The sequence below is a fragment of the Meleagris gallopavo genome, chromosome 1, assembly GCF_905368555.1.
Source record: "Meleagris gallopavo chromosome 1, MGAL_WU_HG_1.1, whole genome shotgun sequence".
Lineage (NCBI taxonomy): Eukaryota > Metazoa > Chordata > Aves > Galliformes > Phasianidae > Meleagris > Meleagris gallopavo.
The window spans coordinates 166,514,772-166,541,955 of NC_139404.1; the positions used below are offsets into that span (position 1 = coordinate 166,514,772).

General features: G+C 42.9%; 1 protein-coding gene across 2 annotated transcripts; it reads left to right on the forward strand.

Moving 5' to 3' along the window:
* Nucleotides 1-404: 404 nt before the first annotated feature.
* Nucleotides 405-26,443, forward strand: ITM2B (integral membrane protein 2B). Of its 2 annotated transcripts, none has more exons than XM_085215855.1 (6): nucleotides 405-662; nucleotides 16,068-16,199; nucleotides 18,637-18,840; nucleotides 20,874-20,984; nucleotides 24,385-24,535; nucleotides 25,716-26,443. In XM_085215855.1, exons 1-6 carry the CDS (start codon nucleotides 564-566, stop codon nucleotides 25,802-25,804), a joined length of 786 nt encoding a protein of 261 aa, XP_085071981.1. In that variant the 5' UTR covers nucleotides 405-563; the 3' UTR covers nucleotides 25,805-26,443. The 2 variants fall into 2 exon arrangements, with proteins under 2 accessions (XP_085071981.1, XP_085071980.1); XM_085215854.1 differs by having other exon boundaries at nucleotides 407-662; nucleotides 18,634-18,840.
* Nucleotides 26,444-27,184: the final 741 nt, after the last annotated feature.

Consider the following 27,184-nt stretch of genomic DNA (forward strand, 5'->3'; position numbering starts at 1 on the left):
TCCTCTGTGCAGCAGTGCCTTTTTTATGCTTCTGTGAAATATCTGCAAACGATTCAGTCAACCTCTCCTGCATTTTAAGGCAGCTGGACTGAATTCCTGGAATACCTGAGGCAACGTGCAGTGTGGAGTACAAGCTGTGCAATCAGCAGCTTTACCCTGGGACCACATACCACGAACGCGTTTGCTTGGTGGATTTTATACCTTTATCAGAGAAAATAAAGTTCCTTATATTATCCACGGCCCTTTGAGTGAAAATACTTCAGGATGACGGGATGAACCAGGTTGACGTAGTTCTCCCATCAGCCATTATTTTGGTCCCAGATGACCGGGTGGGAGCGCGGGGCTGCGGTGGGCGAGGCCGCCCCGCCGGGAGCACCGCCCGGCCCCCACACGGCGCTCTGCGGGCGGAGCTCCTCCCGCGCCCCGCCTCTCCGCTCCTCGTCCTACGCCGCCGCCTGACGGAGGGCCGGGGCGGCAGTCGCGGGTTGAGGGGTCGGGGCAGCAGGCAGATCTCGGCGCCGCGGTCCTTTTCCTTCTGTCTGCCTCCCAGTGCCGCAGCCGCCATGGTGAAAGTGTCGTTCAACTCCGCGTTGGCGCAGAAGGAGGCGGCCAAGAAGGAGGAGGAGAACAGCCAGGTGCTGATCCTGCCGCCGGACGCCAAGGTGAGGGCGGCGGGCACGGAGTGGCGGGGGCGGCCGGCAGCCCCGGGGCAGCGCCGTGCCCGGCTCCCCGCTCGGGGCGAAGTGCCGCACGCCAGAGCCGTCTCACTGGTTGTTTTTAGGTGGTTTGGTTTTTATTTATTTCGTTTCTTTTTAAAACCCCCTCGCAGCCATAACGCGCGGACGGGGCGGGAGGAAGAGCCGCGCGGCGGTGCGCGGCTCCGCGCTCCCCCTGCGTTCACGCTTTTAAAATGGCTGACAGCAGAGCGAGCTTTAAAGCTCCGCTTCTCCGCGCTTTGGGATGGCAGCGGTGGTGTGTTTTGTTTTGTTATTTTTTTTCTTTTTTTTTTTTTTATTATTCTTTTGAAGCCCAACAGCGCTCGGGCCGCCTTCGGGCTGGCTTTTAAGGCTCTCTCGTCTCCCTTTGTGCCGTCCCGACCTACGAGGGACTGCGCTCCGTGCCGCATCGCGGGGAGGAGCGGCCCCAGCGCTGCCTGCTGCCCGCCGGGCGGTGGGCGCTCCGCCTCCGAGCACCTCGTCGTCCCCGCGGGCGGAGGGGTGAACCCGCACCGACGGTCGCCCCCAAAGCCCGTGGCCGGGCCGCAACAAAGAGCCGCGCTGCGCCCGCTGCTCCAGCTTCGGAAGTGCAGAACTGCACGGAATATCCATGTTTGAGGGTTGAGCTTTTCGTTGCTCCCCTAAGCATGGCGGGTTTTTAATTAGAAGTCGTGTAATTTGCTCTGAGTTCTTTGGAAAGGGAATGAAAACTTGATGCACGGCCAGCTGCGCACCAGCGTGCCTTGCTGTTTGCATGGGGCTTCAGAACGCTTTTGTGCATCGCAACTATGCCTGATAACCATGTCCCTCAGTGCCGTGGTTCTCCGGGGGCCAAGCTTTTTGCCTGCAGAATTCCATGTCATTTCAAAGCTGACGGGGATCACAAGATGCCTTATAGAAACATCTTGGTCAGCTTGGTGTAGTGGTTGGCGACCCTGCACGTAGCAGGGGGCTCGAAACTAGATGGTCATTGTGGTCCTTTGCAACCCAGGCCGTTCTATGATTCTGTGATCTTCCTGGGTGCAGCAAATGGTTAATTAAACTTTTATCCTGCATTTAGAGAAGTCAGACCAAAAAGCCGAGTCCTTAGAACGGTAACCAGCGGTGTGTCACAACAAGAGACAGTGTGCTTACTGAGATTCCCCGCAATTAAGAGGAATCCCTAATTAAGGCGATGTGTGCGCCTCATTGCGGTGAGCAGGAAAGCCCTCCTGGAGGAGGTAATGGGTTTTCCCAGCTTGAGCTGTGGAGATCTGTCCAGACCCTGGATTTGGCAGTCGGTCTGATTCTGGGTGGCGTGTGAGTGCGACAAAAATGACGAGTTTCTAAAATTGAAGGTTTTTTTCCTATGAACTCGGAATTCAGATCTGCCGTGGGTGATTTTGTTTCCAGATAGATAGCCTACCAATTCGGGTTGTTGTTCCAGCTGCTGCACAGACAAAATACAGCTGGCTGATGGTACGCTGGGGAGCCAGTGCTTCTGACCCTGTCCAGATCCTGACGGAAGCACGCTATTTGACTGTGATTTCCTTAATGCGGAGCTGTAAATTGTTTCAGCTGAAGAAGGGCTACAGAATCTTGCCTTAATTCTGCATGGTTCTCATTACTGCTTTCGTTGCCCAGAAATGAGAACGGCAAGCACTTATTAACCAGGTCAAAAGGTGGTCTGATTTCCCAGTAGCTGCTTGTAAGTTCTTTGGAGCCTTGCGCTGTTATCAGGGGATGAACACGACTGTACGAGGCTTAAAAACAGTCCTAAAATAGCATGCTAGGAACGGATGCTCTCTGCAGATGAGAATTCCAAAAGCAAATGAATGCTCTTAAGGGACATCAAGCCTTTGACGTTCTCCTTGACATATTTCCATCTTTTCTTAGCAGAACTGCAGACCTACACAATATGCAAAATTCTCTTAAGTAAGCTTGCTTGTTTGTTTGTTTTAAAGGAAGAATAAAGGCAGACCCGAGCGCTGTACTGTAGTTTTAGTAGAAAAGGCTGTGCAACCCTTGCAGGTTTAACAACACTGAAATGACTGTGAGATGCTCTCTTTGAACTTTGCCTTACTTAATATAAATAGACTAGAAACAATCTTTTCTCCCCTCTACAAGGCGCTTCTACTGCTTATGCAGTTCTTCCTCAGAAAGGGAAAAGTAAACCACATCTGACAAATGCATTATTCATATCACTTACTTCATTGCTGGAAGATGCTTAGCTTCAAGTGAGGTTGGAAGGCACTGTGGGAATGGATATAGAAGAGTCAATGCTAGGATGATAAATATGTCTGGGTCACAAGAGCGAACGTGAAAAATGCCCAAGTTAACAGAATCTTCATAAAATGTTATAAGGAAGGTGCTAGGGAGGCATTCTGCTCTGAAGTAAATGGAAAGAAATTAAAAATCGAGGCGGATCAGCAGAATTGCATGCTCAGAATTTGGCTGTTGAGAACTTGCAGAGATTTGAGCAAAATGTCTCAGTAAACCAGCTGATACTTGTGAATACAGCCAAGTATTTTGAAATGTCTGGAAGGTGAGGATTCATGACATTATCTTTTGGGCTAGTCCTCTGATAGTCTCGTTTTGCTGCTTTTCCCAGTGCAGTGTCATGAAGACCGCAGCTCTGCCATTTCAAGATTGTTCTGAAGTAGATTATCTTCCTAGGAGGTGTTAATGGGTGTTTGCAGCCAATATATATTGATGGATGTGGAATAGAGATGATCTGACCTCTCCAAAACTTGCCCAGTAATTTCTGATGCAGGCACTGATAGGAAATGTGACCGGGGAAGTCAGGAGAGGAGGGTTTGAGTAGAGTAGATGTTGTATCCTGGGAACAACAGCTCCAGAGAAAGCTTTAGCAGAAGGCAGTGATCTTATGCATTGGAATATGCTATTTAAAGGAAGTTTAAAAAAAACAAAAGTGTTCCCTCCATGTAAATCACTCATTGCTATTGTGAAAGTGGGTCCGTATCTACTGGAGGCACTGGTTCCCACTCTCCTTGAGACCATTAAAGTTGTAAAAGACTGAGGTCCTCTCAAGTTCAACCTTCTATGCTGTAGTTCTTGGCCTCAATTTAGAACACCATGCATGGCATTTTTGTGTTTTTCTTTATAGTAGATCCTTGGAGATGGTTCAGAGCATAGCTGAAATCTTCAGGCATTTTGCAGAGCCCATTCACTCAGTCCTCCCAAAAGATCTTCAGGTCCTTAGGTGCTCCCTTCCACGGGGGGGTGGGTGCCAACCTGGCGCTTTCTTGGGCTGCTCAGCTCTAAACATCTTCACCAAGTAGAGCTTGGTATGCAGAAGCTGTGGGTTCCTACATGTATATCATAGCTCTATCTGTACGGAGATTATAATGTGAAGATACAAATGTTAAGAATTTCAGAAGCAGCAGCTTTCTGCCTTTATTCCTTCTGAGAACCGGTCTTTTATTTTTCAATGTAGCTTAATGTTTACTAAAGCATACTGAAATGGGCGCTTTTCATGCAGAATAAGAGGGCCCACCTGGGAAATACTTGAGCCACTAATGAGCACCATTATTCCAGGTAGAAAGGCCCACAAGTGCATAAGTGGCTTTAAACAATTCCAAAATAAGGGTGTTAGCTTCGTAGTTGGCTACCCTGTGTTAATGTATAAAAATATGTATAGAGTATAACATACATGCTATATATTATATACACATTTATAAACAGTAAACAAGTTTTCCCAGTCTGCGATGTGTCTGTAGGTGGTGGTTTGGTTGTGTGTATGTTGGACTTTTCTTTGTTGTTGGAGAAGCTTTCTTACACCCTTGGCAGTCCTTCTCCAACCAAATTTTATGTAGGCCTATAAAGAAAAAGCAGTCTTTGTTTTCCTATGTTTTCTCTAATGCAACTAGGTCATAAAATGAACCATTTTCTGCAATCTGTCAGAGCGTTGTGGATTAAGACATGATTACTTAAAAGAGAATGAGAAGAAAAAAAAAAAAAAAATATATATATATATATATATATATATTTTATATATTTTATATATATATATAAATATATATATCTCAAACTGAATTCTTTCCCTCCCCTTTTCCTGCCTGACTTTGGTGGGAGTACTAAGAAGAAGCCAGCAAACCTCAGCAGTGAACCTTCCAGTGCCAGGCACAGTGCCACCCAAAATTCTGGCACTGATATGGTTTTGCAGTCACCTGTAAGCTTAAATTTAAGGAAACTGAATTTATGTAAATCATATTTGTGGCTGGGGCTGTTCGTGAGAGGCTCTTCTTAAGAAAGCACGTCTTTTGGCTGATGGTGTCCCCTGTGTCCTTTTGTTTCTCATCACTTCCCAACCTGAAAACCAAACTTGGATGGAAATAAAGCTGTTTCCCAAAAGAACACTATTTAATATTGGAAATGGAATGTCTTCTGCCAGACCTTTGTAATCACTCCTCAGTCAGTTATTTGTATCGCTTAGCAGTGTGGAGTTGAGTCCATGCCTATGATTACAGCTTGTAACACTCAACACAAGGATGATGAAATGGAGATGATGAAAGTACTTTACGTGGTTCTATATTGTTTTTGCTGTATAGATCGTCAGATCTTTTCCATGGAGATGTCCTAATAGCTTAGACCCACTCCAACATACGAGTGCCCACTCCAACATACGAGTGCCCACTCCAACATACGAGTGCCCACTCCAACATACGAGTGCCCACTCCAACATACGAGTGCCCACTCCAACATACGAGTGCCCACTCCAATGAAAGTTTACTTTATAATGTGTGTGTATACTTTCCATGTTAAGTATTTTAATGACCTATCTATAGTCGCAATGTAATTTAACATTTGTTTTTTATAGACTCAAATAAATTGATTTTTCTTCGTTTGCCTAGTGTTTTCCTTTTTTTTTTCTTTTTTTCCTACAAGTAATTTATTGAATTTTGATGTATGTTAATGGCGATTTGGGTGGCAAGGCTTTTGTAAGAGTGGTGACCATACTTAGATCCAATAATGTGTTCAGTTAACTTTTCTGCATTGAATATTTGTTTGCATTATACATTTTTCAGTTCAGTAGCCAATAGCTACAGACTCAGAATAACTTATATACAAGAAAATAATTCTCTCTGACTCTCAGGGAATCTCTTTGAAAGCAAGTCTTGCATTTCTAAAGTCTTAATCATTTAAAATGTCCTTTATTCTGTGCTTCCAGTAACATTATGACTTATTTCAAGCATAAGAATTACCACTGGGATAAGTAGTGGTGTGTTATGTTTACTGTTGCATAGATTTCTTTGGTTTTTTTTGGTCTTTCCTCCCACTTATGCAGTGATTGACGAAGGTTAGCATTATCTGCTTTTAGTCTCCCAGTCTATATGAATAATACAACATTCATTTTCTTACTATTTATGTACTGCTTTTTATCCTCAGTGGAAATTACTTTGAATCTATGGATGAAAAGCATGCTAATTTATAAAACTCAGATATCTGTCCTAATTTTACAGATGTGGTAAACCGAAGGAATGAGAGAATTAATAAGATTGAGCTCTCAATAAAATCAGCAGTGGTTTTGCAGCAGACATCACGTGGCCTAGGCTTTGGCCACAGCGGATACAGAGAGATTTCAGCTCCATGCTGCATCCACAAGCAAACCTCCTGTGTGCCGTAGCAGCCCTAAACACTTATGATGGAAAAACAGGCAAAGTAGTACTTGCTTAACAGTTGTTATAGAAGTCTTGGGGGAAAAAAAAAAAAAAACAACCAACAAGGTGATGCTTTCCAAATAACATCTTTGAGTGTGTATACAAATATATTTTGTATGAATTATATATACAATGTCTGTAATATTTATATATACATAAAAATAAAGCTCAGGTATTTGAGTGGAGTTCCTTGCATATAAAATTCTCAGATAATTTGTGATTCCTTTCCCCCAGAGATTCAAAATCTTGCTTTTGATGGAGGCTTTCTGCTGTTCTGGTGGCGGAATGAGATGGTGAAGAGAACAGATGTTGGGGGAATCATAACTGGGGTGGTAGTGATCTGCGGGGTGGATCTCTCCCTGTGAGGCCTGTGCACAGATTTAATCACATGGCTGTTGAATCATAAAGGCATACTTATTTGACGTAGAAGATACAGCCTACGTAGAAAACCTTTGTGGCTGTGCATGTGGAAGTGCAGTCCCTTCGTGAAATGAGATGGAGTGTGACTTTCTGAGGCTGCCACACAGAGCAGTGGGCTTTTGTGTGGAAGGTTTATGGTTGCAGCGAGTCCTTTCTGTCTGGCGTGGCGTTTTGATTCCTGCCGGTGTGTCTCTGTAAGGTGTGAACCAGTGAGGCACTGAGTGCTGGAATTTATCTCTCTGCTTCCACCTTTGAATAGTTTAATTGAAGTGAGCTCTGTTAGATCGTTAGAACAGTTTCTTCTAGAAAGAGCATAATTAAATTCAGGGCTTTCAAGGTAAGATCTTCTGTGTTGATCCTGTGAAGTGCCATAAGGAAGTGTTTTCTGCCTAGGAGGTGGTGGAGTTGTCGTCCTTGGAGGTGTTGTAGAACAGTATAGATGTGGCACTGAGGGTCAGTGGGCATGGTGGGTGGGGATGGGCTGATGGTTGGACTTAGTGTGTCTTTTCCAACCTCAGTGATTCTATTATTCTATTCTGTGTGTAGCAGTAGAATGCTTTCTGCCCCAGGAGCCCAACTTGCTGTACGAATATTACATATCTTAATTCCAGAATGTGTATATTAGCCAGATATGTTTGAGGACAGAGCTGCTATACAGAGGGACCTCAGCAGGCTGGAGACTGAACAGCACAAGACTTGATGAGTTCCAGGAAGAGCAAAAGCTGAGGCCTGGCCCCTCCATCATCCTGGCCCCTGGCGGGTTGTGCCATGCTGGCTGGGAACACCAAGGGCTTCCACCAGGCAGGTGCAGGGCAGGGCGTGAGGCACTGACAGTGCTGGAGGTGAGAGCTTTTTCATCCAAATATTAAAAATACACTGTCAAATCCCCACTGGGGCTGTTGTGATGGCCAGGGTCAGGTTTGCTTGCCATGGGAGCAGTGGCTGCTATGCAAGGCCTTCATGGAGGTGGCTGAGGAGATGAGAGCTGGGCTAGTCGGTGAGGTGCAGAGCAACGGTCCTGCACTAAATTGGGAGGGCACAAAAACATCCTTCGCTGTGAGAACTGGGCACTGAGCTGGTTTCCCACAGAAGCTATGGAGTGTCAGGCCTTGCAGGCTGTCAGAACCTGATGGGATGAGAGTCCTGAGCGACCCGGTCAGAGTTTGGTGTCCAGCCGCTTCAGCTTGGAGACCTTGTGCCTTTTCTAACCTGAGTGATTCTGTTGTGGTGAATTCTAATTCATAGAGAAACTGAGATGTAATGTTCGTAACTTGCTCAAGATGACATGCCATCTGTGGCTGAACTGGGAATAGAGTTATTAAATTCTGAAGCTCAGCGGTGCATATGTGCATGCTAATGAGATCTCTTGGGTGAAAGAGCCATCACCATTTGGGAAAATAGTCTTGAGAGAAATCTAGGTTAAATCCACATAGCGTTCTGTCATACTGATGCCTGAGATTCAGGCAGTCAGAGGAAAATGTGGAGAAATATTCAGCGATAAGAAGTGAGCAGGATAAGGAAGAGACAAGAACTGGAACATCCAAGGTCAAAAAGATAATTTAGTATTGATCTATTTTAAATGGAATAGGAGCCTTCTGAGTTCCTGTTTTTGAGCTCTGATGCTAATTCAGGATAAGGGAGAGGAATACTGCATTTTGAAGTTTTATTTTAGTGTATTTTTAATAAATGTGGTAGAATGCGGGTCAGTTTTAAATCAGAAAATGTGGGTGGGGAAACAAGTTAATTTTGGCAATGTGTGAAAACAAACCATTTTTCAAAATTGGACAGTTTATAGAAATGTAATGTTTAGCATGCTGTGTCTTTAAAAGGGGTAGTGATTTCTGAAAGCAAAAGGTATTCTGAAGAGTGTGCCATATAACCTCTTAGGTTTGGGGTTTCAGCAGAATAAACAGCCCTTGGGCACTTCTTGCCAGATGTCTGCAGAAGCTTTCTTCTGCATGTTTGGCCTGCCGTGCGAACTTAAACCAAAACACTTCTCTTTTCTTAAAATGCTTGTGAAGAATGGATACAGAATGCTGAACAAATTTTCATCGTTTTATGATAATTTATTTACTCATTTATGTATTTACCTATATATAAAAGACTGGCTTCTTACACCTCTTCACTAGCCGAGTTAGTAAAAAAAATTTGTATTCACTACAGTGGCAGTTAAAGACCTCTGGCTGTCACTGGCACAAGAATTCAACGTTTTTAATTCAGTGTGCAGGCCACGTCCAGGCGGCTCTGGGGGATGTCCAAGGAGGAGACCCCACAGCCTCTGGGCAGCCTGTGGCAGTGCTCTGTCACTGCACAGCACAGAAGGGCTCCTGGTGTTGAGAGGGAAGACAAGGTGGTATTGGTATCCAACTGTGCTAATTGCTGAGTAGAAAGTGAAAGGAGGGACAGTCCTTGCCCTGAATACAGGACAAGAGGCACAGAGGTACAGCTTAGTGTGACGGGGTATCAACACAGCCCAGCCCATCTTCTCAAGCAGGTAAGGACGCTGACGCTGAGCGGTGCATCTTGTAGAGCAGTGATGAAGGGAGGGAAGGGAAAGTAGGTCTGTCAGTGCTCTGTGTGTGGTAGAGACCACAAACACTACCTTTGGAGGGTGTAAAATACAGTGGCATGGATATGGGGCATGAAAGAAATTACAGGCCGACTTGAAACTGCTTTTTTTGGTGTTGAGAGAAGAGAATTGGAGGATCTTGGAAGGGAAAAGAGACAAAAGGAACAATTTGGAGAAATAGATGTGAAATACGTGTGTACGATTGCTGTAGATTGCTTGAGATGAGAATATAGCCAAAAGTGCAGGAGAATCACTTGGAGAAAGTTCTTCCCTTGGCTACTCAAGCAATTTTTCCTCCCCACTTTCTAGTCCGTGTAGGACCAAAGCTAACAGTAAAAATAACCACACTTAACAACGCTATTGCTGAGTTTAATTAAAGAAGCAGACTAGTGAGAGACTTCTTCCTCTGAATGTATTTTCCCATCCTCTTTAATTGCTGGCTGCTATTAAGTTCTGTAATCTGTGGGGTTGAAGGCAGTGTTTAGGTAAATCGGAATTACTCACATCAGTTAAGAGATGCAGGTATACTCTTCTAAGGTGCATTTTTTTTATTGTCTCTCTATCACGTAGCTCTGGGTGAACAGCTGATTCATGCCCTTTGCATTCACTTTGCAGTTGTAATTCTCTCCCTGACTTCCTGCAGACATCTAACTCTGTCTGCTCCATCATCTTTCTCTCTAATTTTATTTCCTGCTTCCCTGTTCTCTCTTTTGTTTTTGTTCTCCCTTCGCCTGTGTCTTTGCAGGTACACGCAGTGTATTTCTCGTCCTCTAGAACTGATCTCAGCATTCCTTCCCTTTCTTAGATGGTCTTGAGCTGACTGCTTGTATTAATAGAATAATGGAACCACAAGGTTGGAAAGGACCTACAGGATCATCTAGTCCAACCGTCCTCCCATCACCATTACCACCACAAGCTATTAAGCCATATCTGTAATGTTTTATGCCACCATGGATGTGACGTTTGAACCATGGAATGATTCATTTGAGATGCCTCATTTTATGGGAAAACACCCATGTTACTTGGTGAAAGGTAGTGTTTGGCTCACCATATAAAAAGAACCTTTGACTTTTGAGCTTAGAATATATCTTCTCAACACTGCTGCATTTGTTAATGCACAACATTGATAGAATGTTTTTGTTTTTTCTTATAGAAGATACTGGAAATACGGGAAGAGGTTAATATTGCTAAGCAGCCTAATAGATAATAATTCTCCTTGATTAGTCTGCTTAGCTATTCAAGCTCTGTGATGGTGGCATGTGATACCAGAATTAAGATGTGTGTTTCGAGCAGTTCCTTAGTCAAAGAGCCTTTGGCCAGAGGGTCAAGTCCCTGTCCGCCTTACCAGAGAAGCAGGCAGTGAGTCAAAAGAATGCATCACTCCTTGTGACAAGCAGGAGCTTCTATTGTATAGAGCGTCTGTTTTCCCAGCTAGCAAGTTAAAAGATCACTGTACTTAAAATTTCAATTTAATTTTATTAGGAAGTGTGAAGTTGCTCCTTGAGAGTACTGACAGCCTTCCAGTTCTGCAGCATCTGCCAGCTGAGTGAGGAGCCTTGCAAAAGCCTTCCTTAATTTCCTATCTGCAGCAAGCAATAAATAGAATACCAGGCTTGGAGCAGTCTTCAGACAGGAATACCATGGGAGGAATGCAGAGTTCTTTCTAAATTAAGGTCATTTTATATTGACTGTCTTTTGGGAGGCTTTTCTACAGATGTCAGATCTGCAAGTCAGAGCAGGAACACTTGATCAACAAAATCCAATCTCTGTAGCCGCTGGGCTGGTATTTTATTGCAAGGTTTTTTAGCTTCCCTCACTGACACTCTTGCAGGGAGTTATCATTAGTTTCCCTTCTCCCCATTCCACTATTAAAACCACACTTGGTCAATATTTGCTGAGTCTGTCCCACTGTGTTCTGTCCATCTGTGTGAGCAAGCTGGCACCCAGAAAACAGCACAGAACAGCTTCCAGATAGTTCTACCCACACAAATATATGTGTGTGTGTATCCATATACTTATGTGTATGTATTTATATAAAATATGTATTAGATGTTATTCTCAGATGTATAATTATGGACTGTGTATTAAGCTGCAGTAATATTTATAATACACAGAAATGCTCAGCATCTGCTTTCTCTGTGTCAGAGATTGTGGTGATTTTGAAAGGTTTTTCTCCCAGAGCTGTTTTATTTCTCTTTTTGTCACTGTTTCTGAGTATCAGCCATTACCTTGTGCATAAATGTGCAATGGTCACGCCACATTCCAGACTCCCCCCCAGCATATCCAAGTGCATCCATCATATCTGGTTTAGGAGGATTCTTAGTTAATGGGTTCATATGAAAATTTTTAATCGTATAATTGATGTCCTTAATTTATGCAAAGGAGCAATGCCCAATAATCTTCTCACCCATTTTATTTTGGCCTAGACATACGCCTTGTCAGTTGCTAGACTGCTTTACTTTCATAATTTTAAAGCAATTATAGTCAGTTATGTATGGAAAACCACAAGGGGGAAATCTAAATAATTACCAAGTCTAATTATACACATTTGCAGCTCAGCATTGGAGTTTCTAAGCAGAGTTCTGCGATGCTACCCTAGACATTAATTTGGTCCCTCTGAAATTCAGTGTTTTATTTAAAGGAGGATTAAAAAAAAAAGCAGAATGAAAATCAAACTGAAAAAAGCAAGAAGATATGTGGCCAGTAGCCTTGAATAATTGCTAATATTTGCAGACGTAGGGGTTATTATTTGTTTTCTTTCCTTTAAATCCACTCTAGGACTGTTGATGCTAACTGTAAATATGTGAAGCTCTCTCTTGAATTGAGAGGCACTTCTCTAAGTAGTTTGTGGTGTCGTTTGCCTCCTCGGCAGTGTTTTACAGATCCAGTAACAAGACGGCTGCAGCTCTGCATTGGCTGCTGCGGTCACTTGATGGAGGAGTCCTTGCTGAAAGCTGCAGCATCGGATAATCGCCTTGTGGGAAGAAGACAGAGCTAAGGGACTCCCGCCAACATCTTGACATCTCAAGAAAATGAGAAGTATTCAGTTCTCTCTGATATCTACAAGAAAATTATTTCTGTGGAGCTTGAAGCTATTCAGACTGGGGAGTTCTGAGCTGCTTCCCTTTAACACTGTAGGGTTTGGTGTTCTAGAGGCAGAGAGATGCTTCTCTTTCGTATCTTGTCCTTTGGAAATAGACAAATCAAATGTTTTCCAGTGAGAGACCAATCAGTTCATCAAGGGAAACAAGCTGTTTTGGGGCTTGTATTCAATTCTTCCTTTAGAGAACTTTAGTTCTGTGGCATCATCCTCAGGTTGAGGATCCAGTGTGGATCTGGAAGTTCACAGGGCACCGATGATGCAGGAGAATGGGAAGAAGAGGGCCAGAATGGCAGTAATTTAAGTACTGCTGTTCACCAAAGTGTAGAGGTGTATCATTAGAGGTCAGTCTTTGCCTCATACTCGGGATGATTTCTTTTGATGCAGTGAAAAGCTGACCTAGAGAAAAGTCAGCCAGCGAGGCTGTACTCCTGCATTGTGCTGTGGCTTCAGAAGCTGGCAGTGCTGGGCACGGAGCAGCCCTACCTACAGGGAAGAGGCACTACATCAGTGCCGTCCCCGCTGGTGTGGATCCAATTCTGGGTCGTGTTCCTTTTTTCCCAGAATGAGCTGCCTGGAAGGTTGGTGGGCATCTGTCATGCGTTCATTTCTCCCAGTGCAAGTGGTCAGTTATGGGGTGAGGGATGAGTTATTCTCATCTTGGGGCACATGCACCAAAACTAAGGTGCTACAGCAACGGTACAAAAGTTTAGTCACAGGATGGCTACTAATATGAGTATGATTTAGCCTCGGTAGGCTAATTATACAGTTTTAATATCAAGTGGTTTTAAACTGTTTGGTGGTGTACTTAGTTCTCAAATTCAGGAGATGAAATGAATTTTGTGTGCTTCTTCACCATCAGATATCTTTGCTCTTGCCTAATGCTTGTGGTTTTTACTGTTCTGAGGTGCAATCCTTCCTCTGTCCTGAGCAAGAGGTTGAACTGTGCTATGACTGTGTATGTGTGGCATGTTGGTTTTGGTTGGCTGTGGACAAAACAACACAGCAGGCAACTACAAATGCAAACGATGTTAATACCTTACCATTAGAGATGCATCAAATAATAGCAGTGATAGAATTTAGCTGCCGGTAGAGAATTCGAGTTCTATTAAACCTATTGGTTGCATCTGTCATCTTGTATATAAAAGAAAAATTATTTAGAGTGGAATTCTGATAAACCTATCCTTCACGTTCCTCCTAGTCTGGTAAAAGTTACTTCCCTTTTTCTAATCATTTTCAGGGCCCAAGCAAACTTAATTTGACATTAATCCACATTTCCAAGTAGGTGTTTGTGCAGTAATCTCCCTTCTGCACCATTTCCCAGATGTGTATTTTGTAAATCTTTCAGAGCTTACAAAACTATAGAAGAACAGAAGAGGCAGTTATTCCACAAATGGGCAATTCTGCTTGGAGGGAGGAAAAAAATGAAGTAAAGCCTCAGGGAAAGAATAAAGATACTCTTTATATTCTTCACTAGGGAATATTGTGGCATTGTAGCCCAGAGCCAGTTTGCTATGTGTTTTTTTCACGTTAAATTAAAAGTGTAAGTGACAGCTATTTTAAAGTGTTTCAATCAGGTGTCCTTCTTGCATTGAAATATCCAGGGAAATAGTTACCTAATAATTCAGGGCAACATAAAAATCCTTGTTTTACCTGGTTTAGATCCATGATTGAGTTGATATATAGAGGAATCCATGGTGAATCTTAGCCTGACCTGAAAGTTAATTAGCTTACCAAGGATATTACGTTCTATTCTCAGTCTTTGCAAGCAGCCAGGTTCAAAACCATGCAGCTAGTAATCCTGTGATGCTTTGTACTGAATTCCTGAACTAATTAGAAACATGAAGACTTCATGAAGTTGTTGGTTGTCTTTTTGCTCTGTTTACTCTTTCAGATGTGGCAGCCATTCTCTAGCCACTCTCCCTTGGCCTTGTAATGAATCACAGAGAAGTTGGTTGGAAGACCTCTGGAGGTCTTCTGCTCCAGCCCTTAGAAACAGGATGGCTTTCAAAGCAAGGTCAGCCACGTCTCTGTCTTGTTGAGTCATGAAAACCTCCAAAGACGGAGATTTCACGATCTGATTTACTGTGGGACTTGACAAGGTAACATAAAGCGTAATCTGCGGAATATCTTCAGAGTCTTACTCTAAATATTTCTGAATCAGGTTTTGGCAACTGTTGCCTGGCAAAGGAGCTGCGTTGCCACTTCTATATGAAAGATAATTGTAGTGTACTGTAAAAGCGGGTTTCACATCATCTAATTTTAGCTATATGTGACTTAGGAGCCTCGCTCGTTAACCAGGAATCTCCCCCTGTAATCAGTGACAAGAAATAAGTACCTCCAGAAAACTGCTTGTCTCTCTAGAGATGGTTGGGGTGAGTCATGCTGGCTTCTCCTCAGCTTTTATAGGGAGTGCTTCTTCTTTGGTGTCACTCTTGCCTGGTGGCAGCGGCCAGATGAGAGGAGCTCCTTCCTAAGTGGATCGGGGCAGCCTGGGGGCTGCACCAACAGCTTGCCTTGGGAAATTGTCCTAATTAGAAAATTCTGCAACAAACCACAGCCAGAACATTCACCGTCTATCATAGCCATCGACACCTTTCTCAAGTGCTTCCCTCGTGTTCTTTCTCTCCTTGTTTGGATTTTTGTTTGTTTTTGACTTCACCCTGATCATCATGCTATGATCATGCTATCCTGTATTTCCTTGGTCTGCAGAGGGGTAGTGAATTACTTTGTATTTACTGGAATTCTAATATTTTCTCAGGATTATCGAGGCTGAGAAGAGGGTGACTCAAAAAATGTATGGAAGCATCAAGGTGGTGGTTTTCTTTATTTTTGTTTTGTTTTTGATGAGAGTTATGCAAGCATTTGGGGGAGGAAAAGCATTGTGATGTGGCTGATAGAGGAAAGATTTTGCAAGCAGCAGTTTATTGCTTAGGATGCCTTTGGGGACTGCATGGTTATGCAAACTAGTGCCCCAGAGGGGAAACATCCTGTCATTCCTTCAGTGTAACACGCACAGCAGATAGCAGTGCATGGCCAGCGTAGTCTTCAGCACGAAGCTTCCTTAAGTAGGACTTTTAAACCATCATTCTTCTTGGTTTTTCCAGCCAAGAGGTGGTATAGTCTCTTCCTGATGGAACAACATGAGAAAGGATGTGTTTTGGTCTTCTTACTGCGTTTGATCTTTTGTTGGTTCTTGAGGTTCACTTAAATTGCATATACCAAGCTAAAAAAAAATCTGACCCTTCTGAACCATCTTCCTCACTGTGCTGCTGTTAACATTGAGATTGTCTGGCAACAGATACTTCTGTCTGCGGTCCCTAAAACTGCTCACTGTGCATTATGAAGTGCTCTGGGAGATGTTTTTTTCCTTATCTCTGCTGATTTAGTCCAAAAAGTGACGGTTAGTACAAGTTATCTTAGACCTCAACTGAAATAGGTCTGCTTACAACAAAACAAAAAGAATGTTTTCAAACATTTCTGATAAAGTCCTTATGTCCTTTCTGATGGATGCAATGTTTGGGCTCGCTGGGCCCGAGCTATCTGCTGTGCTGGGTGTTTTGGGAACACTGTGTTGAAGGTCTCTCTCTGATGCATTGCAGGAGCCGGAGGATGTGGTGGTGCCTGCAGGGCAGAGGAGGGCCTGGTGTTGGTGTATGTGCTTCGGGCTGGCCTTCATGCTGGCAGGAGTGATCCTGGGTGGTGCCTATCTGTACAAATACTTCGCATTCCAGGTAAGTCAAGTACATCTTGTTATGGGAGGATTTTGTGTTTTCTTCCCTTATGCCTTGTGTTTAGAAGAGGAGCGCCTGACTAAACCAAATAACCTTTCTCGTTCCCTTTTTATCTTCCTAAAATTTTGGGTTTTCTAAAGGACTGTTCTGCAGTAGAGGAATGTAGGAGCAAGGTTAGCAAATGAAAAGGAGCAGCACTTCTCAAACTGTTACTTGCAGAGAAAGGATTATATTTAAATATAGGACTTGAATATAAGAATCCCAGTGGTGTCCCAGATTTTCACCCAGTATTTCTCATGTGCAGCCGTTGCTGAATACTGAAGGTGGCTTAACTTCTTGAAAGCCCACTTGTTTGACCCCACATTCCCTAGACAAATGAGGAACTGCTGCTGCACAGGAAAGGGACTGCTTGCCAGAGTTGTGTGGTGACTCTCCTCCTTCCTGGCCTGCGTAGGGATATGGAAATGGGCCCTGCTGGGTACCTGGGAGAAGCACAGTCAGCGTGACTAAACATGCTCTGTCAGATCCAATCCACACCAACAAGGTTAGGCCTCTGACAAAATGTATTTTCACAATTGGCACCATTGCAAGAGGAGCCCCGTGAAGGCAGTGCTGCCAGGGAAGTGCAGCATTTACCTGGAGTGTGGGATATGCGAGTGAAATATTGCCTTCTGGGGTGTTGTCCCTGGGTTGCCATCTGAGCAGGCTGAGCACACTCCCCCCCTCCTGCAGAAGCTGTGCTGGGTTGCAAGATTCACAAGGTCAGAAAGGGGGAGAGCATCAGCAAAATTTGAATCCTTCCAGCCCTCTGCTTAGTGCGCGCAGTTTCAAGGTAGAAATTCTCTTTTTCCCTCCCCTGCCTTCCCCATCACCTTTTGCTAGTTGCTGATGTAGAAGGCTGAGTGATTAAACATGAGAAGCTCCAGTTGAAATTGTGTTTTATAGGCTCTCAGGCTGTGAAGTTAACCTGTAATACAGGGGAGCAGTGGTGGTGCAAACAACTCTCAAACAGCATAGGCTACCTGGGTGAATTAGCAAGCTGAGAGCAGGTGAAAGGCCCCACTGCTTTGCTAAATCCTGTTTCATCAGTGCTTAGCACCTGCTCTACCTCTCATGTGCCTGCTAGCTGAAATTGAAAGTACCACTTAACTCAAACCTGTGGTGCTTGTTGGTGAGTGAGATCTTTGTTAAAGGAAAGATTGAGGAATTGAGCTTACTTTGCACTGAAGATGTGCTGGCTTGTGCATATGCATATAATCATAGAATGGCCTGTGTTGAAAAGGACGACAATGATCATCCAGTTTCAACCCCCCTGCTATGTGCAGGGTCGCCAACCACCAGACCAGGCTGCCCAGAGCCACATCCAGCCTGGCCTTGAATGCCTCCAGGGATGGGGCATCCACAACCTCCTTGGGCAACCTGTTCCAGTGCTTCACCACCCTCTGAGTGAAAAACTTCCTTCTGATATCTAATCTAACCTGTCTCAGTTTAAAACCATTCCTCCTTGTCCTATCACAATCCCTGCTCATAAACAGCCGTTCCCCCTCCATTTTATATGCTCCCTTTAGGTATTGGAAGCAGCACACACTGAATTTGGTGTATGACTTCCTCTGACTCAGGAACTTTTTTCACTCTCTGCTTGTATGCTATGAAGGAAGGGTTGTGAACTGCTTCTTTCCACTTCTTGTGGTTTCCTTTTCTTTAAAAACTATGCAGCAGAAAAGAATATATTTTAGAAACTGACTTTGGAAACTCCTCAAACTAAACAGCTTTATAGCTATATGGAAGGTTGTGGATGCCCCATCCCTGGAGGCATTCAAGGCCAGGCTGGATGTGGCTCTGGGCAGCCTGGTCTGGTGGTTGGTGACCCTGCACATAGCAGGGGGGTTGAAATGAGATGATAGTTGTGGTCCTTTTCAACCCAGGCGTTTAGCTTGGAAGGAATCTCTGGAAATCACCTGGTTCAATCCCCTGCTCAAAGCAGGGCCATGTGCAGAGTGAGATTTGCTTTCTGAAGCTGACTTGGATGACCAGTTTCAGTGTCTTATGTTGTAGTATTTAACTGTAGTTAAATCATAATTTAATAATACTAACTTGCATGAATACAAGCATACAAGAATTTCATATTCTTTCTAAAAATAATGCCACAGATAATGTGAACAAAGCAGAAGATGACACTTTAAGAAGTTGCTTTTGGGATCCTGTTTTCCTTGAACTCAAGTGAAGGGCTCCCGCTGGGTTCAGCAGAACAGAGACTTTACCCATAGTCCTGTTGTGGATAGCAGCTGTCTCCTACTTTGGTCTGTGCGTGTGAATCAAATCAAAGGGAAAACATTTCATCTAGTCTGACAAGTTTTTCTTCTCCATAGTGCTTTGAGAGTATTAGCCTTAAACTTCTAACGAGGCTATTGATGTTTTTGTTCACTATTTTTAGCAGGGCGGTGTATATTTCTGTGGAATAAAATACATTGAAGATGGCTTAAGTTTACCCGAGTCTGGGGCAGAGGCTCAGAGCGCTCGCTACCACACGATTGAGCAAAACATCCAGATCCTGGAGGAGGAAGATGTTGAGTTTATCAGTGTGCCGGTCCCTGAGTTTGCTGATAGCGATCCTGCTGATATCGTCCACGACTTTCATCGGGTAAGGAATATTTCTGAGGAAGCAGAAAGCATTTAAAACTTGAAAATGTTCCCCTTCAGTCATCCTGATAAATGCACTTCCAAGTTATTTTGGTGGGGGGAAAGCAGAGGCTGATGGAGGCAGTAGAAATGTTTTGATCAGCAGCAAGCTGGAAGCAGTTATTAACCAAGCCTACAAAGTATGGCGTTATGCAATCATCATGATGTAGCATGGAAACCATCGCTGCTGTTTTTAGAAAGGGGAAGATCTATCTATCTCCTCTCCACAGAGCGAGAAAGTAAGAATGTACTTCTCACAGTGTTAACTCCATCACAGCAGAATGTAACCAAGTGCTGTGGTGATGAGGGAAGCGTAGGAAAGGGCTTTCCTACCTCTGGCTTGGCCCCTACCCTCAGCTTGGAGGGGCTGATTGCATGTGAAGTCAGTGAGGTTATGTTCCAGTGCCCAAAGAGGTGCTCTGCTAGCACAGCTTAAGAACTGTAAAGGTGTGGGACAAAGAGAAGGGAGCAAGCAGGTGACTGTGGAAGAGAGCTCATTTTCCAGATACAAGGAGCCTAGCAGCTCCATTTTCCTTGGGTGCTGCGGGCCACCCTGTTTCTTAAAGGCACTGAACCGGGTAGCAAGGTGCTTTGAGCTGTTTCTCCCTTTATTTTTGTAAGAGACAACTTAAAGGGGAGCCTTGGCAATAAATTTTTGGTAGGAGAGCTAACAGGCCTGCAGCTCTCAGTAGTAATGACAGAGCTGTAAAACAATTAGAAGCCCTTCTCTGTAGCAGCTTGATGGAATAGTGATAGCTATGAAATGTTCTGTTGCTGGCTTTCAGGAAGCAAAGTTTCTGTGAACATTTGAAGACTTCACTGAACTGATATTTTTCAAGCAGGGCTGAAAAAGAATAGGGAAGTGTCCTATTTTTTACGTGCACTTCAAAGTTTTAAGTTTTTCCATGCAAGGGGAGTGCTATCTATCAAATATTCATAACCAGATTTGGAGAAAAACATAGCTTGCTTAAGCTATGTCATTTAAAAATATTCCTGAATATATTTACTGAGCTTCTGTTAAAGAGTTAGAGCAAAGTCTTGAAGCATGAAAGAGCAAAAAAAAAAAAAAAAAGGCAGCATGTGAGAAGTGAATGGGAAGAATGTAATATTAGAAACTTACTTTTTAATTTAAGGTTTTAGAGTTAACTATGCATGCATCCTTAGTGCTTTGCTCTAAAGGTCAGTGCAAGGAGCATTTGCCATGGGCACAGCACATAGTCCCGTGTAATGAGATTATGTGCACTGAGGATTGCTGTCCTAGTGCTATTTTGACTGCTGGGCTCGTGGTGCACTCGGTGTTTTACATACGTCTGCAGCCTTGGAGCTTTCAGCAGCTTGAGATAATGTCTTGTTTAGCAAAAACAGATGCAGTGCAACAGCGCAGTGAGCAGAGCCCTGCGATTCTTCAGGATAATTCCTGAGAGTTTTTTTTTCTGGCTTTTTTTTTTTTTTTCTTAATAAAACAATGAAAATTATAACAGCTCAGATACTATAAAGATGGTAATCCAGGTTTGAATAATCATTAAAGCTTCAACTCAGCAGTGGTTTGAACAAAGGGATTTTTAGTTGTTGCGTTACCTAGAACGCTGTATTTTTTTTTTCCTCCTATATTTTGTTCTTTTACTCTTGAACAAAATAAAAATGTGAGTGAGCAAGGCTCTGTTTTTCAAAAAGCAGGCAGTAGGGGCAACTGAATGCTCTAGTTCATCTGCTAATGGCTTAGATAGACCTTTGTAGTTCCATTATTGTCATGCATTTGAACTGCTTATTGCCTGCTGCCTTGCACAAATCCCTGTAATAGATCCAGATGCTCATGAAGAATGCCTTCTATCTCTGCATTGACCTTTCTTCAGACTGGGCTTTGTTGGACAGACTTGAGATAGAGCAAAACAATAACTTGAAGAAAAACGTGAGGCAGTAGCAGCTTAACATCATTGTTATGTGATTTTTCTGATGCTGTGGTGATTTTGATTAACATAAGTATTTCTTCACCAGAGACTGACTGCCTATCTTGACCTGAGCCTGGATAAGTGCTACGTAATCCCTCTGAACACTTCAGTTGTTATGCCACCAAAAAATTTCTTGGAGTTGCTCATCAACATCAAGGTATTGTTAAATCTGAAATGATTTGTTCTTCACAGGGGAAAAGGAGAATTTTCTTTGCCTGACATTCTAAAACATTCACCCTTTGTGAAAGTTAACTCATCACCAGAGATCTTTGCAAAGAGAGAAAAAAGGCTATAACCTTTGAGGTTAATTAACTGCTATCACAGAGGAATTACTAATTCTGAGGAAGACAAAGAAATCTGATTTTGTTCTGTGATGCTAGAGATCTAGTTGGCAGAATTGGGCAGACGTAGTGTACCTGGACCCTTTGAGAGGAGTCTTCAGTTGTTTGTTTGTTTTTTAATAAAACTCTTTATGACTAGATTTTCCACAAAGCTTGTGTGTGCTGGATTGAGACTGGTTAGCTGAGACACTTAATGTAGATGTGCTGGGAAGCCCCTTACTGTGGGTACTATTCAAAGCAGAGCTCTGCAGGGTCAGCCCCTACTTTCACGTGGCTTTGGAGTGTGATGTGCCTTAGATGAGTTGTGTTGGAGCCACTGTGTGTGCTTAATGGCATGAGGTGCTGCACTGCCTCCATCTGATGGAACAGCACTGGAAGTGACTTGCTGAGGCTTCCAGCAGCCTTACAGTGGATCTTTTGTATTTCCAGGGAGATCATTGTAGGAATAATCAGGATTTCATACTACTTTGAGTTGGAAGGGGCCTTTAAAAGCCACCTGGTCCAAATCCCCTGCAATGAACAGGGACACCTACAGCTCGCTCAGATGCTCAGCCCCATCCAGCCTGACCTTGGGGGTGCCTGCAGGGATGGGGCATCCACCACCTCTCTGGGCAACCTACTTGCATGATACAACTAGCAAAACCTGTTGAAATAGAAAGCTTTTTAGTATAGCCAGATCCTTGGGTCTGTGTCTTAGGAAGAAGAAAGAAGCACCAGACCTTCAGAACAAGATTTCTGCATCCTTAAAAACGATGATCCCAGAAGGGCTGAGACACCACAGTCTCTGAATAACTGAACAAGAGATTTCAGTAAAATGTCATGGGAACTCCTAATCGTTCCCCAGCAGGGTTTGATAATTGAACAGTGCTGGCTGGCTTGGTGCCCCCACAGGGAAACACGGTAATAGTAACTGGGTGGAACGTAACGGCCTGTGAAATTGAGGAGGCCAAAGTAGATAATCTCGCAGGGTCTTCTGTTCTTACTAATGTAATATGAATTAGGAGAATGAAGTGGTGTCTGTAAAACTCAGTAACCTCGTTTTGTTTTGTTTTGTTTTGTTTTTTTACTTTGTGTATCCTGCTTAGTTTCCTTTTTGTTAGGTTGTTAATTTGGCTTTTTTAGTCCACACAAATTCCGCTGTTAAAATGTGTTGCTTTCCTAGTTTGGGTTGGTTCTAAATCAAATGTGCTTCATTTACAAGTAAGAGGATAACCAGGAATCGTGTATTTAATTGCAAATCTGTGCAGAAGCAAACTGTTCTGATCATTGTCCCCAAAGTGACTGCCCTAATTTTATGAGACATCTGTTTAATTCTCATTGTATTAACAGAAAGCTGTGGGCACTTGATGTCTCAGAAAATCAGGCTAAATGTTTTGCAGCTAAAAAGTGGGGAACTTTATGCGGATGCATAAAGTGAGCAAAATTCTCTTTGCTGTCCTGCAGTCACACTGGTTGCACATAGGAAAAAATGTAAAATTAAAATAGTTGCTTCATTAAAATGAATTCTGAATACGCGCAGAGGGCATTTTAGGAAGACAGAGGTGCTCTGGGCTGTTATGCTTTTAAAAAGCCATAATTGTAGTTTGAAGAATAACATTTCTATATATTGATATGGTTTGCTTTAATATGCAAATAGTGAAAGGCCTCCTTTCCTTCGGGAGCAAAACTGAAACCCAAGTATGCTTGTTTGTTGACTATAGTTGAGCCAAGTGGCCAGTTCTAACCGTATGTGACGCAGAAGGCATCTCTAAAATGATTACATTTGTGGCTCTGCTGGATCCCAGCTTTAGGGAATTGCTCCTAGAGTGGCTGAGCAAAGGAAATGCAGTCCAGCCAGTGAGCTCCTCCTCCTATAAACCCAAGGAAGGGCTGAGTAGATCTGGGGATATCCTGTGGTTTAGGTGGCATAAACACAAGAGAACCTTCAGTATGGCTGCCCACCCTGCTGGTGGTCTCAGCTGCTGTGATGCTCCTCTGAAGCTTTCCCAAAACTCTAGAGACCAGGGATTAAGGTGCACCAATTTGCTATTTACCAAGCTTTTCACTAAATAATGAGTCAGATAATTTGGGAGTGTGAGGTCTTCCAAGCTCTTACTTAAAGGAGAAAATTCGTTGTGGCTTCTTTCCTCACAGCACATAATTTCATAATTTCAAGTGAATTTTATGCATGCCTTTCTTTTTTTATTGGAGAGCAGCATTTAAACAGCTTCTTTTCAATGTTTGTTGCTTGGGCTGGAAAAACAGTCATCTTCTGTAATGGAAATTCCAAGTTGTTTATTGACAGTAGAAAGTGCAGTGATCTTTTGCTGCAGAAGATGGGTTTGTTTTTGTAATAACCAGTCACTCTATTTTTAGAAAGCAAGCAGAGCTTCTGTACTGTCACAAATAAGAAGCTTAAAGATGTCTTAAATTAAGTAACATTTCAGTAAAAGTTGATGATTATTTACCAGCAGCATTATTAGGAAATCAGTTGATACAGAGAGATGTGCATCTTCAGCCGTATGCAATGAAGCCTGGCTTGTCTGTCATCTTACTGTGGCAAAATGACACTGAAGGGGCTGAAAAAGTCTTGGAAGCCTTTGGATGTTGCGTTGGCTCCTTCTTTCTTCAATTTATTGCCATATATCATATGGCATATATCACAGACTTCCTAATACTTATGCTAACAGCTAGGGGAGCTCTCATAGTAACTGGCAAGGCCAGACAAGCTGCTCTTGCGTTTAGCCTCCAAGTTGCAATCCTCATTGTGAAGTTGTTCAAGCCTCGTAGGCTGCAGCGGGAGTGTGCTGCACCTGGCGTGTTTCATAAGCAAGATTATGCTGAGGTAGAATGTGCTTCTGCAGCTCTTGTTTGGGGAAAGCTCCCTCTGACATCTGCTGATTCAGTGAAAACTTTCTATGAGCGCTGTGGGATTTGATCCATGGTGATGGGTTCTCCTGGAAGAAAATGTCTCTGTGCTGAACACTGCTCTTACCGTAATGGGAGACTGTGGATGTATGTATCAATGGAAGTTCTGAAGTTAAGCATTATGTACTTACGTAGTGCAGTCATGCTTGCACGTCTGTGATAAAATCTATAAGTATTATATATATTATTAAAAAAAAAAAAGAAAATAACACATTGCTGTGTTAAAGAATCACAGTGCAAAGTGTTCCTTGTGTACTTCGTCAAAAGCCATCCCTTCATCGTCTGAGCTGTTACATTTTTATTCTATAGGCTGGAACATACTTGCCTCAGTCCTACTTGATTCATGAACAGATGATTGTTACCGATCGCATTGAAAATGTGGATCAGTTGGGATTCTTTATTTACCGCCTCTGCCGTGGCAAGGAAACCTACAAACTGCAGCGCAAGGAAGCCATGAAAGGTAAATGTTCCTTGTGTGACCCTTTGTGTTGGCAGTGCAGGGCTGCTAGAGTTCAGTAAGTGGGCTTGACTGTATTGAAAGGAATAACTTTGTTAAAACAAGAGTTGCTTATTGCAACTGTGGCTGAGATTTTTTCCGTGTAGGTATGGAAATAAGTTGTTTTCTTGTGCAGAAGTGCTCAGAGCCCCCCCAGTGAGCGAGGAACTCGCGTGTGTGTAGGCATGGGTGTGTTTTCTGTGGTTCACGTTTTATTGATGCTTTACTTTAATCTTGTTTCTTCACTCACTCCCAAAGCAAAAAACCATTTAGAAGAAGAGAACCCATAGTGTTGTAGTGCAGGTGCAGAAGGACACGTTTTCATCATTTACAGATGAGTCCACATCAACTATTTATATCAGTGAAATGTGAGTAAGAGTTGTCTCCACAGGAGAATTGTAGTTCTTGGCCTTCATTCTTGGAAAACTTCTGAGGAAAATAAAAAAGATTTGGAAGAGCTTTGACAAGCTGTTAAATATTGCCTTAAATTATCACTTGGTTTTCACTCAGGCTTTTTTTTTTAATATGGTATGTGATGTGTAAGTGGCCATTGAAGCAATTAAATTGCTTTAGTCATATCGTTAGACCCTAGGAAAAGAAATATATATATAAAAAGCACACCAGCAATGTAGAACGATGTTTAAAAATGAAAAGGTCTTAGCAGCAAAATTTCAGCATGTTAATCCTGTGGCAATAAATGATGGCACAGGTTGGCAGTGATCACTGGGTCTCTTTCCAGTTCTGTTAGCACTTTTCTGCCTCTAGCAGCTCACTGCCTTGCTGTCCCCCATCCCCACAAGAGCTTACACAGACTTGGTGAGGGAGACTGGGAACTGATCAGGGTTACAGGTAACCACCAGAGGGGTTTTGGTAGCTTCCTTTTAGCTAAAAGTCGGTGTTGTAGTTCAGTTCTCAAACCTCTTCAGGGATTGTTGGCTGCATATTGAGTTGTTTTCTTTTTTTATTATGTTTTCTCTGAGGATGAATTGGTGTGTCCGTGTATTTATTCCTTCTTAGAGGGATGTCGAGGAGAGAGTTCTGATTTGCAGTGACATGTAATGAGAGTGGATGTAAAGCTGTTAGGGCTCTAATATACATCACTCCGTTCTGTTTACCCTCCTTTGTTCTTTACTAATACAAACAGGCATTCAGAAGCGTGAAGCTGTCAATTGCAGGAAGATTCGACATTTTGAGAACAGATTTGCTATGGAAACACTCATCTGTGAACAGTAAGGAGAAAGGTTACTGTTACAGGAGACTTAAACTACAGTATGACCCCACCCTTTGTATTGTGTGCAGTGATTTTTTTTTTTTTTTTAAATCTTCTTTTATGTAAGTAGTGGACAGGGCTTTACTGCTGAACACCTTTCATACTTTTCATCTCATGATACATGTAAAATCAATACGTTTTAGTTTTTTTCCTAATTTCCAGGTGTGGTGTACTTCTTATATTTGAATAGCAATTGTATAAAGACTTAGTTGCTAGTGCATTTCATGTGATGAATCTCGAGTACTTGGAAGAAGAGGAGGTCTTTGAATTATCCACCAGTTTTTAAGTAAAATTGAAAAGAATTGTTAATGTACAAATGGACTGCAAGAGCTACTTCTAACTGTAATATTACCTGCTATATAGTTTGTTACAGCATATAGACAAATCTGTATTTGACTCCCTAACTAAGTGCAATTTGTTTCGTTTTTAAAATATTGTCATATTTACCTTTTTAGATTTGATTTCTGACTTGATGTTTTAAAATGGCGAGTGTTTGCTGTAACAATCTTTTAGAAAATTAAGAAGTAACTTATGTTACTAACTTGTATATAATCCATGTATGTGCAATGGAAAATAAATCTTATAAACCTGTTTGTCTAAAAGCCTTGTATTTTCTTTTGCTATCACTGTTTTTTAAAGGAGGAAAGGAGGAGACTGAGGTTAAGATCAGTGTTAAAATTAACACTTCTTTTTATCCAAAATCCCTCTTGTATTTCTTACATTATGTACATAGTCTTGAGTGTGCTGTGAATCAGGCTGACTCAGCTGAGAGCCAGGAGTGTTCATTGTACAAGTGTGTTAAATTCCTGCCTTGTGAACTGGCTGCTCTAGTAATCTGTGCTTTTTGTTGGTAGTGCACAACTCAATCCTGTACAAATATGTGGAGTGGGTCTAGTGGTTGGCGACCCTGCCCGTGTCAGGAGGGTTGAAACTAGATGTTCATTGTGGTCCTTTTCAACCCAGGCCATTCTATGATTTTATGATCAGGCATTTATACAGGTGGATGAGAACCCCTGAGCATTCTCCAAGCTGAACAGTCCCAGCTTTCCCATTCCTCTCACGTGTCGAATGTTTGAATCCACCCTTATGGGCTTTTGTTGGATGTACTCTAGGACTTCAATGCCTTCTTGTATTGGGGAGCCCAGAACTGGACTCAGCACTTCAGATGTGCCAACTGGTGCTGAGCAGAGGGGAATAATCACCACCCTAAAATGACTGGTGGTCTTATGCTCAATTTGGTGTCCACCAGGACACCCCAGGTCCTTCTTTGCAGAGCTGCTTTCCAGTTGGGGAACCCTCAGTGTGCACTGCGCAGGACTTTGTGCTTCCTGTTGCATTTAATG

Bases quoted from the DNA above. Each gene is read 5' to 3' on its own strand.
- ITM2B (XM_085215854.1), top strand. From the start codon at position 564: ATGGTGAAAGTGTCGTTCAACTCCGCGTTGGCGCAGAAGGAGGCGGCC. The intron at 663-16,067 runs GTGAGGGCGGCG...GATGCATTGCAG, and splicing joins TCCTGCCGCCGGACGCCAAG to GAGCCGGAGGATGTGGTGGT. The intron at 20,985-24,384 runs GTATTGTTAAAT...TTTATTCTATAG, and splicing joins AGTTGCTCATCAACATCAAG to GCTGGAACATACTTGCCTCA.